The 14,953-nt window shown below is 45.0% G+C and overlaps 1 protein-coding gene across 1 annotated transcript in view; it reads left to right on the top strand.

Moving 5' to 3' along the window:
* Positions 1–14,953, top strand: part of POLRMT (RNA polymerase mitochondrial) — a 69,091-nt gene that overhangs the window by 31,405 nt on the left and 22,733 nt on the right. Inside the window, exons 15-18 of the mRNA XM_061558532.1 lie at positions 5,610–5,732; positions 8,400–8,522; positions 9,384–9,563; positions 14,825–14,911. Of these exons, the coding sequence (XP_061414516.1) occupies positions 5,610–5,732; positions 8,400–8,522; positions 9,384–9,563; positions 14,825–14,911 (513 nt within the window). The remainder of the gene's footprint in view (positions 1–5,609; positions 5,733–8,399; positions 8,523–9,383; positions 9,564–14,824; positions 14,912–14,953) is intronic.

The following is a 14,953-nucleotide window of genomic DNA, read 5'->3' as shown; positions in this document are numbered from 1 at the left end:
CCCTTGGGGCAATTACACAACGCGCCTTCCGATGGAGAGTGCACATTCAACACCGAGCGACATCGTTCCCACGGCTGGGCGTTTATTTGCCGCTGTTATAACCCAAGTCGCAAATTTTTAAAAATGACGTGCGACAAAATTGCAACTATCCCACCAGCCACCCACTCAGCCACCCACCAACCCCCGCCCTCATTCTTACGTAACTATACCCATTTGGGCCCTGACTTTGAAAAAAGGGAGTAATCTCAGGGGCTGTCACCTGGTTAAATAAAGGACGTTCAATTGAATTTCTACTCACTTTCTTTTTGTCACTGGCAGGCGCTTGGGGTGAGAAAGCCTTTTTGTGGTTGCCGCCAAAACAGTTGAAGTTAGCGGGGGTTTCTTTTCACCGGGAAGCTGCCATCGATGGTGAGATGGGCCTGCCGTCAGTTGAACTTTTAGACGTATTGTGACAGGCCGGTTTACAGACTTAAACACGTCCGCCATCGGTCGGTCCGAAAGACGGTGCCTAATTGGGCGACGTGGGGCGCTCACCCCTGCTGCTGGATGTTGTTAAATTGGAGCGTCTTGGGTTAGACCCGAAGGGAGATCTTGACGTTTCTCGTTGCCTCGTTGTGAGCCATGGTGCCCCACGTCCTGTGTTGCATTTACAGCGATCCTCGTACAGTCTCCGTCTTATTTTACGGTCGCGCTCGCCCACGAGCATAAACGTGCCTCATGAATGGCGGTTTTCGTAAAATGCTAATTTTATTTGTGTGGTGCCAGGTTTTGTGCTTTCTTTCTCTTTCACGTAAATGTTTAGTCTATTTACTTAACGTTTATTCGATCCGCTACCGTCGGCAAAACCCGCACTTACCAGCGTGGTGAAGTATGGTCAAATAATTTCCACAACCCGCACGGCTTGGGGGGAGGACGTAAAGTAAATTGACAAAAGGGGGGCAACTGTAGAAGTACAATAGTTCTGGTGTTCGTATAAGTAGAAACATTTTTACATGAAAGAAATGGAGACCTTTTGACCTAATCGTTCATGCCTAATGATGGAAACAAATTCACCTCTCAGTTGTTGTAAAACTATTATCCACCACAAGAAAGCTCTTTTCATGAAATGTTTTGGTCAAATAGCATTGCACGAAACTAAGGTAAAAATGGGCTTTTGTGTGCTGTATGAAGGCTTTCGTACGTGAGTAGACCTTCATCAACATCGGATTGACAAAGACCGATAATGGTGATGATGGCTTCAGGCTGCATTAATGAGACAGCTTCAGATCTACTGTGACTTCCTCATTAAAGGATGATGCAACCAAAGAGCAAGCAGCTCTCCCCGAGTAGACAGCACTGTGGCTGTCCCGCCCGAGTTTGAAGCTTCCCTAATGAGAAGACGGACTCTGAGTGATGTCACTGCGTCAATGTAATAAAATGTACAGCGTGTCATTGGTGGTATTGTAGAGAGTACCATAAAGCAAAGCTTAAAATTTAGGTTAGACAAAATGGAACACGCAGCCCCGGCTTTTCTCTCCAACAGGGGTGCGCGATGCCTATGGTATGAGATAAAGCCAATGAGTCAATTTTATACGGCCCGTTGCCACATGAGACTGGCACATTATATTTATCCATCGCTGCAAGAATCTTAGCTGCATGTTTACTTCGGAACTGCGACCTAATATAATTATCAATGCGTCAGAGGAAAGCACATGCAGGCATCGTGTTAGCGTGTTAAGATGAGACCAAGTTCTTTTTCACATTATTATATTTGGGTGATGCTGATCTATGTACTCATGTGTGCTCGCCCATCAAATGGTATTTGAAAGTCATATTTGGCCCTCGGTAAAGGAAAAAAGGCTCCATACTCCTGGCATGAGTTGCATGAAACAACTCGAGTAGAAAATTGCCTGCGGGCCAGCATCATTGAAGGGAGATTTCCACCTAAGGTGTTTATGCAGCTGGCCGCTGGCCTACAAGGTTGAAGCTGATGTTTAGGACTTGTGTCTTTCAGCTCATTCGGTTTTCACCGTGTGTTGTTTACCGCGCGTTGTTGTTTTCCGTCGCAGTTTCCGCTGAGCCATGGTCAAACTGACACCTGATAATTCTCCACATGCAGCCTGGCTCTTAGTTTCTAAAAATAGTTCCGCTAATAGATATTGATGGTGAATTACAATTCGTTTATGAGTTATTCCATTACGTGACCCGAGCTACAAATAACCAAATGGATGCTTCCTCATTTAACTGCAAAGTGCTCTCAAATCCCAACTTTTGGGTGCCTTCCACCGTTGCGCTGGGACAAAGAAAAGATTAATAGAAGGGCACAGCATTCTGCCCTTTTAAAGCTAGACGCTTGCTCCCTTTGGCTATACTTTACTGCCTTTTGTCATTTGCACGTTGTGTTGAAAATAGGAAAAAAATTCCCAGCGTTTTTGCAGCATCCGTGCCATTCCTGTTTCATTCTTGTTCAATTATCTACCAGAAGTGTGGAGTTCCTCCCCTCCTGACCTCGCTGATACCACCATTGTCCCAGTTTATTGCTTTCAATTCTGTCTCCAGAGAGTTCTGTCTTGAATAATGACAGGGAGGTAATCGGTGAGATTTGGGGCGGTGAAATCAACTCCTGTGCAGGTGCCAAGTGGATAATCACGTCGCACGCTCGTGATAGATGTCGACGGCTCGGGGAGGCCTTCAACCAAAAGTTGATTGGTCGTGGCTGATGATGTCGACGGTGATTGTTTAATCTTGGTAACAGTGCATACATAGGCATCAGTATTTAGAAAATAACAAGCAAAAATTTCAGAGGAAGAGCACGCCAGCGTGCAGCACAGAATATTAACAAAGGTTCTTGCAGTCAATGGTGGACGAGGAGCGATGGTCTTGCGGTGCGCTTTGGTGTTGACAGTGCGGTGAAGGGAGTTGGCAGCGGTGGTGGTGGGGTGCGCGAGGGGCAGCGGCAGACTATGCCGTGCCCCTGCCTGCGGATGGGCAGAGAGTGCCGGTAATTGTCAAGCTTCTGGCAGAAGAGTGGGGGGACAGGAGCAAACGTGAGATTAACGGCTGGCAGGGTACTGGAAGGAGAGTCGTGTGTAGCAATCGCATCTGACTCTAATTAAAGCACTCGGTGCCAGCACCTACCAGTCAAAGTGCTTCAATAACTGTTTAGCATTCCTTGTTCGGAATGTCTGAGTCGATGAATCTTTGTGTGTTTTTTTTATTATTGATAAAATAAATAAAAACTAGATTTTCGGTTTTGGAGGTTGGATCCATGTGGTTTTTTTGTCCCACTAATTTGTGGGAACTTTTCTTGCAGTGGGTTGAGGTCAGGGTTTTTTTTTTACCAACTGGTTTTCGCTGCAGTGCAGGGTCGTGATTTGTTCATGTTGAGAAAAGTGGCAAATGAGGATATGAAGCGCAGAGCCCCAAAAGTTGGAACCGCTCCGTTTTCACTTTTGTTTTATAATTGTGAGGTTGTGATATTCTGCAGTAAAAAAAAAGTGCCATATAATTAATGTTTCACTTTCCTGGCATAACCCAATTTTTTTTTTTTAACACTCACAGGTCACAGTTTGGCTTCAGAACCTGGATGTAAACCGACTCCCACTTCGTAGGCCATATTGAGCTCAAATTTAAAGGGCTCTTAACACTTGTACAAGGTGCTGTTCGTGAGTTTTTTTCTCGTGTGACAGTAATGTTGATGAAAATAAACCCAGTCTCTTAGGTATTCTCTGTGATAGCAACAGTTAAAATAAAGGCAAATCAAGCCAATCTAAACATATTTTGAATAGGTAACAATTATATTTGATACCTTTTTTAAACACAAGTAGCAGAGATAAAAAAAAACGGAGATTGGTTTGCATGCACGGAACACCCTGCAGCATGGGTGAGCTGTCCAAGCAAAATTGAAGGATATATATTCAGCGTATAAAACAAAAATCTGCTTGAAAATTGAATTTAAACTAAAGTCAACTGGCATAATCCAAGGACCTGCCTCTGGGAAAGCACAAATAGTCTCTTGTCAAAAATTGGACTCTCTAACAGGAATGAAATATATTTTGCGCAGTCTTCAAAACGTTAAGTTGGCAAAAAAAATTCCATCTAATTCAGCAGAACGTGAAGCGTTTGACATTTTATTTCCTAACAACAACATTTCACATCTCTGTGTTCCGGACATTTAGCTTATCCGTGTATGGTATGCTGTGTCATAGCGATGTACTTGACAAGCCTTGTCTGTGTTCTCACATCGGGCCAACCTTTTTTTGGCCTTTTGAACCACACATGTGGCATATGCATTGAATGTTTACTATCCCAAGCATTGACGTATAGTCTCTAATGGCAAGTGTGACCATTGCGTGGTTTGTGTTTGTCTGTGTGACTCAACCTCAGCTGAGTACCTGGTGTGGTGCGCAAACGTCAGCATTCGCAGACAAAGGCGGCCTGGCGTGGTGTTGGTTTTACCACCCCCTCGTGCGCCTTGCTGGCCTTCATAGGTTTTCGCAAAAAGCACTTGCCCCAAGAATCTGTTAAAGGCTACACGGGGAGATCTTTGTGTATCACAGTTGACAAACATTTTTTGTTGGCTTCACCTGTGAACCACATGCTAAATAAATCAGCAGTGAACAAATAAATAACAAGCTGTATTTACAGAGGGGGCCAGCATTGTTTGTGGACTATGGCCTTAACACTTACGAACATGTTTAACCATTGTTGTGCGCGGAGGAGGTTGGTGGGTGGGGGGTAGATCAATTAAAACAATTAAAAAGGCCACGGTTATTATGTACATTTGTTCAATTAATTAGCGATCACTTAACAATTAGATAGAGCCATTATGAAAAATGATAACGTACACCTACGCCAGTGAAATATTAAATTGCGACGCAATCATATGTTGCTTTCGCAAATAATGACGTAATTAGATGTTGGGGGGACTGGGGCAGAGCGGGATGGGGTAGCAGTAAGATTAATGCGCACGAAAAACAAGTGATATCCAACAACTCCTCTGGCCCGTAGAGAGTGAATCTCATTCATGGTTGAGCGCTCGGTCCCTTCACGACGATGGTGCAGGGCTCCCTCCGGACGTGCCGCGGGTGACTCGGCGTTGCTCCACGTCCCGTCGCGTGCTTCCGACAGTGATGGCACAAAATTGAGAGTCTTACCGGCACTGTGCTTTGTCAGTTTTGTTGTTGTCCGGTGCGGATGCCTGGACATTGCCTGAAGCTGATTTGGATTGGCTGCAGTCCTTCCACATACGACGCCAAAGACGCCGTCTTGGCATCCGATGGCTCGACTTCGTCAGAAATGTCACCGTTGCATCTGCGAACCGATCTCCTAGCGGTCGAGAGCTTAGTTCGAGGGAAACAGGCCATGTCACTTTTTTGGACACGTCGCCCATCTTCAGTAAAAAATTGCACTCTTGGGTTGGTGGTCGACGTTGGAAGTGAGAATTGCGACCCTTAAAGGAATGGCGCCGTACCCCGTGGTCGCACCCCCCGTGGATCAAACAAAGCACTCGAGACGCTGGTGTACGGCAGCAAGAGCAGTTTATGCAAATGCTGTCACAGGGAATTACACGTTTAGCGCAACGGCTCCTTCGCCGACTACGCGTGATGAATGAATGAATGCCTTCCCAGGGCCGCCAGTGGTGGATGGAGGCAGACGAGCCGTGGCAGGTGCTGGCCTGCTGCATGGAGATTGCCAAAGCTGTCCGCTCCCCCGATCCCAAGGAGTACATATCACACTTTCCTACCCACCAGGTAAGATGTCGCCATCGTCGTTATCATCGTCGTTTTCATCGTCATCATCTCCTTCGTCATTGTCACAGTGGTCATCATGATCGCTATTCACGTCATGGGCATCGTTCTAATCGTCGTTGTCGTCTTCGTCGTCATTGTCACCATTGTCATCGTTGTGACCGTCTTTATTATGATCACTGTCATCATCGTCGTCAGAATCTTTGTCATTATCGACAATATCCCAACCGTCATTGTGTTTATTATCGTTCTCGTCATCGTCACCGTGGTCTTCAGCATTATCGTAATCGGCAGCGGTAGCGGCAAGAATCGTCAAATCAGCAGCGGCAATGATCATCAGTTTTGTCAAACGTCTCATCACAGGCAGCTCCACTTGCAGCGAGGCGTGCAGTACAATTTGCACTTAATAGCAAGAAGGCATTTAAAGACTCACCCCCCCCCCCCCCCCCCGGCCACCTCATGATGTGGGGAATTCTCGCAATTTCGAGTTTTAAGACAATTAATTATTCTATTCTTCCTCTTAGCACTTTGGTGAATGTAGCACCTCTAGTGGCTACAGTGATCACGTGAGCATTAGAAGAGATTTAAATCAATAAACCAATGCATCGTTACAAGCCTATGGGTGATAACCGTTCAAAGCAGGGAACCGGCCCCAGTGGACGTCAACAGGGGAGATGAAGCGATGAGATCTCGGCTTGTGCATGAGCTAGATGGATCATTCCATCACTTGACCGTGAGAGATGACGACGACTTGGGTAGGTGCTTGGGTGCGGGGGGAGCATGGCTGATGATGATGATGATTGCTCGCATATCAACCTATGTTGGAAGATGAGCAGAGGCGCGACTGGACTTTTTCTTTTAACGGTTGTGCGTTGCAGAGTGTTGGGATAAGGGCAGCAAGTAGCGCTTCTCGGCGCTACGTATAAGCAGCCAAGGCCCAGTTCTTCATGAGGAGACTGATCTTGAGCTTGGAGTGCACGCGGCAGCGGTTGCGGCGGCGGTAATTGATGGTGATTGTGCATATTCAGTGGGGTGAACTTGCACGCCGAGTCTTTACCGAACAACGTTACGTGCGATGAATCGAGACGCATTAAAATTGCATTATAATGACCGCAGTACTTTTTTTTTGTTTAACGATACGGTATTTGTCTCACTGTGGCATAAATATATAATTTTCCTTTCTTTTTGCTTGCAATATGCTACTTAATGCTTTGCATTGTGTAAACCGAAACATTGTGATACCTTTGCGTCCCTGTGTGCACTGTGTGGAAGTGATCACAGCTGGTCGCCATTACTGATGTCGTGACTTTTAAACCAGGCCAGTTAGACTGAAACAAAACAAGTCAAAATGGTTTGACTTTCTGCTCAAATGAGCGTTGAGGTGGTGCTTGAAATTCCGTTTCCCGATGGCGAGGGTGAGTCTGTGCGTAGGGGAACCGCTGTTGAATTCGCCAATAAAGTGGAACTCATTTCACAGACCCCGGAGGGATGATGGGGCGAGTCGACCCCCTCCCAACCAGGATTTGAATTCACAACCTTCAGTCTCTGAGCTTCTTGCTCTGCCACTGAAGCACCTGATCAGATTTTGATAAAGTGAAGTTTGCAGAATGTTTCTCTTATTGCTTAAGGTGGTTTTGCATTGCGCATTTGTAGGCTATCATTAACAAATCAATTGAATGTAGGTGTTTTATTTATACTTCTTTTCTTTATGAATACATACCCACCGAATCTCACAGATGCTAGCCCAGGGCTCGGCAACCCGTGGCTCCGGAGCAAATGCGGCTCTTTAAGGACGTTATTTTTTAAGGACCCTCTCCTATTAACGTGCATTGCGACTCTTGAATTATTGAGTTTTTTTTACCGAAATCTAACAAAAATGTCTCTTCTTGTTATTTTGGTTGCCGACCCCTGTGCTAGAGTGATCTGGGCAAAGTCCCTTCAGTGAGTCTGTCCGGCAGGTGTGATTAACAGCCCTGCGTAACCAAGCAGCTTTTATTTGGACGCATATATGGATTATGATTGGACGCAGCAAAGGCTAGTGAGAGGATTTACTGAAGTTGTACAGGAGGACTGGTACAACCTCAGGACCGGTACAAATCAAAGAAGAAATCGCTGCATAGATTTTTGCCGTTGTGCTTTACGCTTGTACCGGGTGTTGTTCTGCACGATGTCCGAGGCGTTGCTCTGTTCATTTCCCGAAGAAGCTTCCAGCACGCGGAGCGAAACGTCAAACGTCGTGCCCGTCAGCGCGCGCGCTATGACCCAAAAACACACCGAAGGGCTTGCCGAATTGGTCTGTGCAAAGGAGGCTTGTGAATGCTTCTGCTGGGCCGATAGAGACAGCTGGCCTCGAGGGACAAAGCTCGGTGCACTGGGGTAGTGTGTCAGGTGGCTAAAACACAAGCTGACATTTTGCGAGGAATGCAGTTGGTGCATCTGCCAGTCACCCTCGTCTGTTAACCTTTAACACTCGCATCTGGCACGTGATCCCGTCAGCCAACCTTTTCCACTCAACGTGGAATCAAGAGTTCGCCGAGTGTGGCACAGGCACCACGGTGATGGCACCGTAACTTAGTGGCGAATTGTTGCTGCTGCCGCTTCCGCTCTCGCTGATGCTGATCCTGTTGCTGACCCGCTGCTGCTGCTGCTGCTGCTTTTGTTGGCGCGCAGGACGGGTCCTGCAATGGGCTGCAGCACTACGCCGCCCTGGGACGCGATACGATTGGCGCCGCATCCGTCAACTTGAAGCCGCTGGACATGCCCCAGGACGTGTACGCGAGTGTCGCGCAGCAGGTGCTGCTGCCGCCGGCGCTGCGACCGGTCCCCGTGGCCTCCGCTTTGCCGCTTCCTGTGCCGCGCCGGTCTATTTTTGATGGGGAGGGGGGGGGGAACCCAAGCGAATTAAAACGCAGAAAGAAAGCGAATTCTGTGCTGCACGTTATAGAGCCTAATGCTCTCGTTTCGGCCCCTCCTTGTTTTGTAAAAGATTGCTCTCACCGGTTCATTTCTTAACTGTCTAGATAATTGTGGTATCCTAGCACTCGGCACCTTGCTGTAAATCATGTTTTTGGTTAAAAAATCTTGTCGGTTTTAATATCTCCAAAGCCTTACGCGATGTTATGTTTGTGTATGTTTTTGTTTACTTGTGCAGATAGTTTCTTCTGTTAAATTTCAGTGTCCCCAAACAGCAAGTGCTGGTTGGTGCTCGCCTTGGTTGGCGATCTGGCACGAGTTGTGGACATCCAACAATTTTTTGCATTTGTCCGTCATAGGGCAACCACCTTTTATTTCCCACCATGTGGTTCACCCGCACCGTTTACCCTTCCATTACCGACCCAGAGGGAAGATGGGCCATGCCAACCGGCTGCAATTTAAACTGAAAACGTCACCGTAGGGAGCTCTGTGCATGTATCAGCAGACCTAATTCCCATCGTATTATCTTCATGTCCATCTTAAGTATTCCAGTCGAGCAATATTGAATGAATCTTTTGCTTATTCAAGGCTTGAGGCTGACACGGTGCGGGCGAGCGTGTTTCACGGACAAAGTGTAGGGTTTTGGCAAGTGTCCCTTGACGATGTTACGGTTCGGTGCCGCCCCCCTCCTCGCCTCACAACTCCGCGACAAATCTCTCCGATGCCCGCTGCCGTTCTCAGGTTGATGTGTTCCGTGCTGAGGACGCCAAGAACGACGTGAAGATCGCCCAGGTGCTCGAAGGCTTCATCGGCCGCAAGTTGGTCAAGCAGACGGTGATGACTGTGGTGTACGGCGTGACGCGTTACGGAGGACGACAGCAGATCGAGAAGCGCCTCAGCGAGATGGACGACTTCCCCAAGGTGCAGCACCACCTGCGGCTCCGCTGCCAGCCAAAGCCTTCTGTTTGCGCTCGTGGCATTTTGTTCCCGGGCCCCCTGGGGTCTTGCGCCAGTTGCGGAATGACGTGCCCTCTTCGATTTAGTCTGAAGCTTGAGTGTGCCAGCACGACTCGATCTCCGATAGCTTTGGCCTTTGCAGAAATTTACAAAGCAATTGGGCCTCCCTCTAGATATGTGCAACTGTTTTGCTGCAAAAAAATGGGAAAGTAAAGTGGGACTGCCAGGTTTTGTGTTGATTTGTGGATACTTGGGTATAGTGCAAGAACCAAAGCTTTTAAGCGATAAATTGCTTTGCTGGTGTTAACTTTTTTTCCTCGTGGCAATATATGTTTTAGTGTTCTTGATTGCGTTTGTAATGGGAAAAGATTGCGATACATCATGGGACCTCCTTTGCCAGTACCAAAATATGAGAATAGGTTTGCCCCCTCTTTTTTCTGGTGTTTAGATGTTAAAGCACCAAACTGAAACCTTTTACAAGGAATCATGTCTGCATTAACCACAATACTTGTGGTTAGAATGCAAACAAAAAACTTACTCTGATAATATATGCGTTGTCTTTGAAACTGATTGGTCCACACCAGAGATAGCTTTCTTTTGAAGCGTTTTGGCGTCCTCTGGTCTAACACCGTTTTGAAACTATGCTCAACAGAATTCAAATACGTTACATTTATTATGTCCGTGATTTAAATATATTCCGCGCGTCTTTTTTATATGGTGAAGAAATTAATGAGTAATGCTTTAACACATTAACAATGTTGTTTGTTACTCACGTGGCACATTAATTGCATAATGAGAAATTATGGCACGAAATTCTATTTAAGGTTTTTTAAAAATAGGAAATACATTTTCGTAAGTGCATCACATTTTTAGACTATTAAGCACTGAGGCCTGGGGAATGGCCTGTTCATTTACTAAAAATAACTTTTGATTGCACCGTCAATTGAAAAACGTCCCTTAAAAACGCTGCTTATTTTTAGCTGACGTCCTGCTGCCAATAATACTTGCATTTAACCTTCAGCGTAACCTCCGCCACTGCAGGAGGTAAGCAATATTAGATTTTGTGTCGGGGGTAAAATGTATTCAAATGTGCTTACCATTGATCATATCGAGTCTTGTCACCGATGGCCATTAGGCTAATTTGTATGGAGGCTTTGTCTCTTGTTTTCAGGCTGTCCATCGCGTGGATGTACCTGCTTGTCGGAATGATTGTATCAAGGGCCTTTTGAGTTCATAATGAACTCTTTTGACTTACGAGCAAAAAAAAAAGAAAATACTCCCCTACCAAACTTTGCAATTCAAAATTGCATTTGCGTTCATCACGTGGAGTAAGCAAGGGTCTAAACCCCCCCCCCACCCAAAAAAATCTGAAAGAATACAGAGATGACGGCTAGCGATAAGCGACGGATTAGAAGGGGTTACAAATTAATTCACCTTCATGTAACCTTGGACCGGAGATGTTTATCCCATTCAATTTTATACGCATAAATCATATTAAATAACGATTACGAACTATTGTTTTAATTGTTTTGTACCCAACAATCACAATCAAATAAGCCACATTCATTAGTGAATGTTAAAATACAACAACACAAAAACCCAACACGACCGTCAATAACGTGGATCTTTGCCCAAAACGCTGCCTATTATATAAGTGTTTGCTTTCGGGTGATGATATTGACAAATGTGTTGAGTTTTTCTTATTTATACATCATTCACAAATGCCAACGTAGTGTTGCGTTAGAGGGAGTGCTTTGTAAGCAGCAATGCGCAAGAGATATTACAGTCTTCGGCTTGGTAACATAAAGACACGCGTGTCTCAGTGATGCCCTCGGCTGCGAAACTACAATTAAGCCAATATATTGCGCGAAAATGTTGTTGTTTTTGTGCGTGTGGAAATGTAACCCTAAAAGTCGCTTTAAGTTTAATGAAAAAAAAATCAATTCCCGAGCGCTACTTTAATTCAACTTTTCACAAAGTGGCACGTGAAATAAATGAATTACACATAAGTGGGAGTTAATGTTTTCTCAGAATTTGGTGCTGGTTTAAAACAGGGGGTGGGGGGGAGGAAAATCTTCCTCGAACAATTGCTTCGTACAACCCAAACCCTCTCCTTTGCACCACCATCCATCGTAGGCCCCCGCGGAAACGCCCCGAGATTGGCCCGATCTCCACTAACAGATCGGCAGCATTCCGTAAGGTGACCCCCGGGGGTTTTGTTGCGAACTGATGGTGATGGAGCGATCGCCAACATCCACTTACATAGATTGAACATTTAGTATGCGTCCAGCGTCCTCGATATTTAAAAAAAATCAAGTGGGATGCGCCGATTAATGAAATTGCTGGCATAGGAAATCTAAACGTTGCTTCCTCAAGCGTTATTGTGCTGGGAAAATAACGGAAAGAAGCTTTTAGAAACATTCCAAGCGGTTCCCTTTGTCGCACGCTCATATCCAGCAGTGTGCATTCCCATGCAGTTTGTGTGTTACGCTCTTTGGGATTCACCTTTTGTCACTGCGTGTGATTTTTTTTGCTTTCAGGAAATGGTTTTATTACTCTTCCATTTTTGTTATCTTGTTGCCAGATACCTGCCAGAGGTAAATTATCATCGTCCCTATGTCAGCCGGCGAATCTGGGAATTTAGTTTTGAGAAACCCCCCCGCCCCCCCAAAAAAAACATACTTAACCGTATTCTTGGTTTTTTCGGTAAAGTCACGTAGAAGGGAAATAATAAATAATAAAAATATAAAATAATAAAAATTCCCACGACGTTTCGACTGCAACACAAAGCAATCATCATCAGGTGTGAAATCCACAGCAAGAAACTTTTTATTATTTTATCTTTTTATTATTTTATCTTTTTATTATTTTATTATTTCCCTTCTACGTGACTTTACCGAAAGAACCAAGAATATGAATCCCTGCAGTCACGAAAGCTTTAAATCAAAATTTATATTTAACCGTGTTTTGAACCGGCAATATTCGTACTGATTAATGGACTTGTTGACTTTGTTGGGTGATGTTTAATGTTAATTCACATCGCTGTACTTGTACAGAAAAGAGCTGATCAAAAGAGTTTCAGAACCGAATATTAAACACACGTACAGACGCACAGACACACGCATGCACATACCCTCATTGCTTCATTTTTAAATGTAATAACCAGTAACATCAATCCACTTGAACTAAATATTACAATGTCACGTCAGTGTCTTAACGTTGTTCGCTTCACAAAACCTGTATGGTGCCCTATGTATGTATGTGTGCACACATGGACGTACTTTATGGAGCAGTTATTTACATTTGTACACAATGCACAATTTAGTATGGCAAGCGATGACCATAAACCACTAGCGTCTAGTAATACGAAACAATTCTCCTGTCATTAAGCGGCATTTTTATCCATGGTTAAATACCCAATGTAATTCCAGTACATTTTGTAATTCCAGACTGCAAATCTGGTCATGACCAAATTATATTTTCATTATGAAAAACATCTCATCATGACTACAGAGCATCCTTGTCGCCAGATGCTGTCCCTGTGCAGCGTAGCTTAAATGAGGTCCTATGTCATATTTGCAGCAGTATGAAAATGAGGCCATTTGCTCGGTTTTATTTTGGGCGTCGTTATTACGTAGAATGTCGTGGCAAAGTTGTTGCATAATGCTTGTCTTGGCACGATGTGTGGGCCCGGTGCTGTTTCGACAAAGAAAGGCACATGAATATTGCACTCGCAATTTTTTTCCACGTGGCAGAAACGTGCCACGATGCTTTAAAAAATATACAGCGATTATGCCAATCCTTGTGGCTGAGATGACCGCAAAGAACCTCGTACGTGCAGGAATCTCAGGGGGATCAGTGCAAGCACACGCCAGTGTGCCGTCGCCCGTCAGAAGCAGGTGGCTTCGGCCTTATGACGCTTTTATTGAAAGGAGGGAGAGAAAAAAAACATCCCCGTCATCTTGATTTTTAATGTGCAGGCGTGATTCTTTAATGAGCATACAGGTGCTTTGAATTGAAATATTTGTACCTTTTAAAAAAATGACAATAAAACAATAAGTCTGGCGTATGATAATATGATACGATAATTTTCACCGTCTGGTCTTAACGCAATATCAGTTTTTCTTCACAGTAATCCGTATGCAGCGTTTGCATTTTTTTAGAAAGGTTTTTTTTTTCAGTGAAACATTTTTCGTGTTATTTTAGTGCAGGTTTTCGCATGCGTTGCAGTAATTGTGTTCGTGGCTATCATTCTCTTGACACAACAACAACAAAAACTTCGGAGACATGCCAGCTAATAAAACCTGGGATGCATTTGCCGCTCTCTTCGTGAGACAAAATTACTCTTGGGAGATGATTGCAAAAATCGTAGCTTCGTGCACTTGCTGTTCTTAGTATGCAAATCGTAGTGGGAAGGCGGGTGAAGTACACACACCAGTGCACACATTTGTCGTCAGCTTTTTAAAGTTTCACAGAGTGGCCATTGCCTGCAATTCGTCCAAGCTCAGTCATGAACTGAAGTTTAAACCACCAGCAACTGCAATGCAGTGGAATTTCGCAGGTGAACCGTGAAGCTAAAAAGGTCGCAGATATTTTATAATGACTTATATCAAGTCGGTGGGGGAAAAAAACGAGTTCACTGCCCTTTTGTAATTCTGGAACAGTCTGGCCAGAATTCAGAAAATTATTGGATAAAAAATGCACATGGAGGTTATTATAAAAATGTAATTAAATAGTAGCCATTGATTACATTTCAATTTGTTATATTTCTTGCAAGGTCTATTCTCGTCGTACTGTCAGTTACATTTTACGGCAAGTTTTTTGCCGTGTTTTTTTTGTTGTACAAGTATATTTCGTTTCAAAGGCCACTGCTCCGTGTGAAATGTAGCCCATAAATATGCCATTCTAAGATTTATGTTGTGCCAAAAACGTACAGAAAACCACCTTCCCCCGCCACGACCAAAAAAAAAAGCCCCCGTCACCTTTTTGAGTGTCGCTACATTGCCTGTTGCAAGGAACGACCGGCCTGCCAAGCTCATAGCCAGAACGTTGGACTATAGATAGAAAGCAATAGCATGTATATGGCTGCAGGTATAATGAGAGTGGCTCTGTGATTGATGGTGTAGCTGCACCGTCTTTCTCTCTTGTCTACTCCCAGCTGCCTCGCTGACCTCACCCCAAACAAACGTGAACCCCCCCCCTCTCACCCCCCCGCCCCCCTCTAGGAGCACGTGTGGGACGCTTCGGCCTATCTGACCAAACTGGTTTTCTCCAGCCTCCGGGAGATGTTCACGGGAACCCGTGAGATCCAGGTGGGTGTATCTCGCCAGCTGCGCCTTCCAGTCCATCAATGG

This window comes from Lethenteron reissneri, chromosome 24 (assembly GCF_015708825.2).
Source record: "Lethenteron reissneri isolate LAM-NWPU_2019-01 chromosome 24, ASM1570882v1, whole genome shotgun sequence".
NCBI lineage: Eukaryota > Metazoa > Chordata > Hyperoartia > Petromyzontiformes > Petromyzontidae > Lethenteron > Lethenteron reissneri.
The sequence above is the reverse complement of the archived record's forward strand: the minus strand, read 5'-3'. Positions and strand labels throughout refer to the sequence as shown.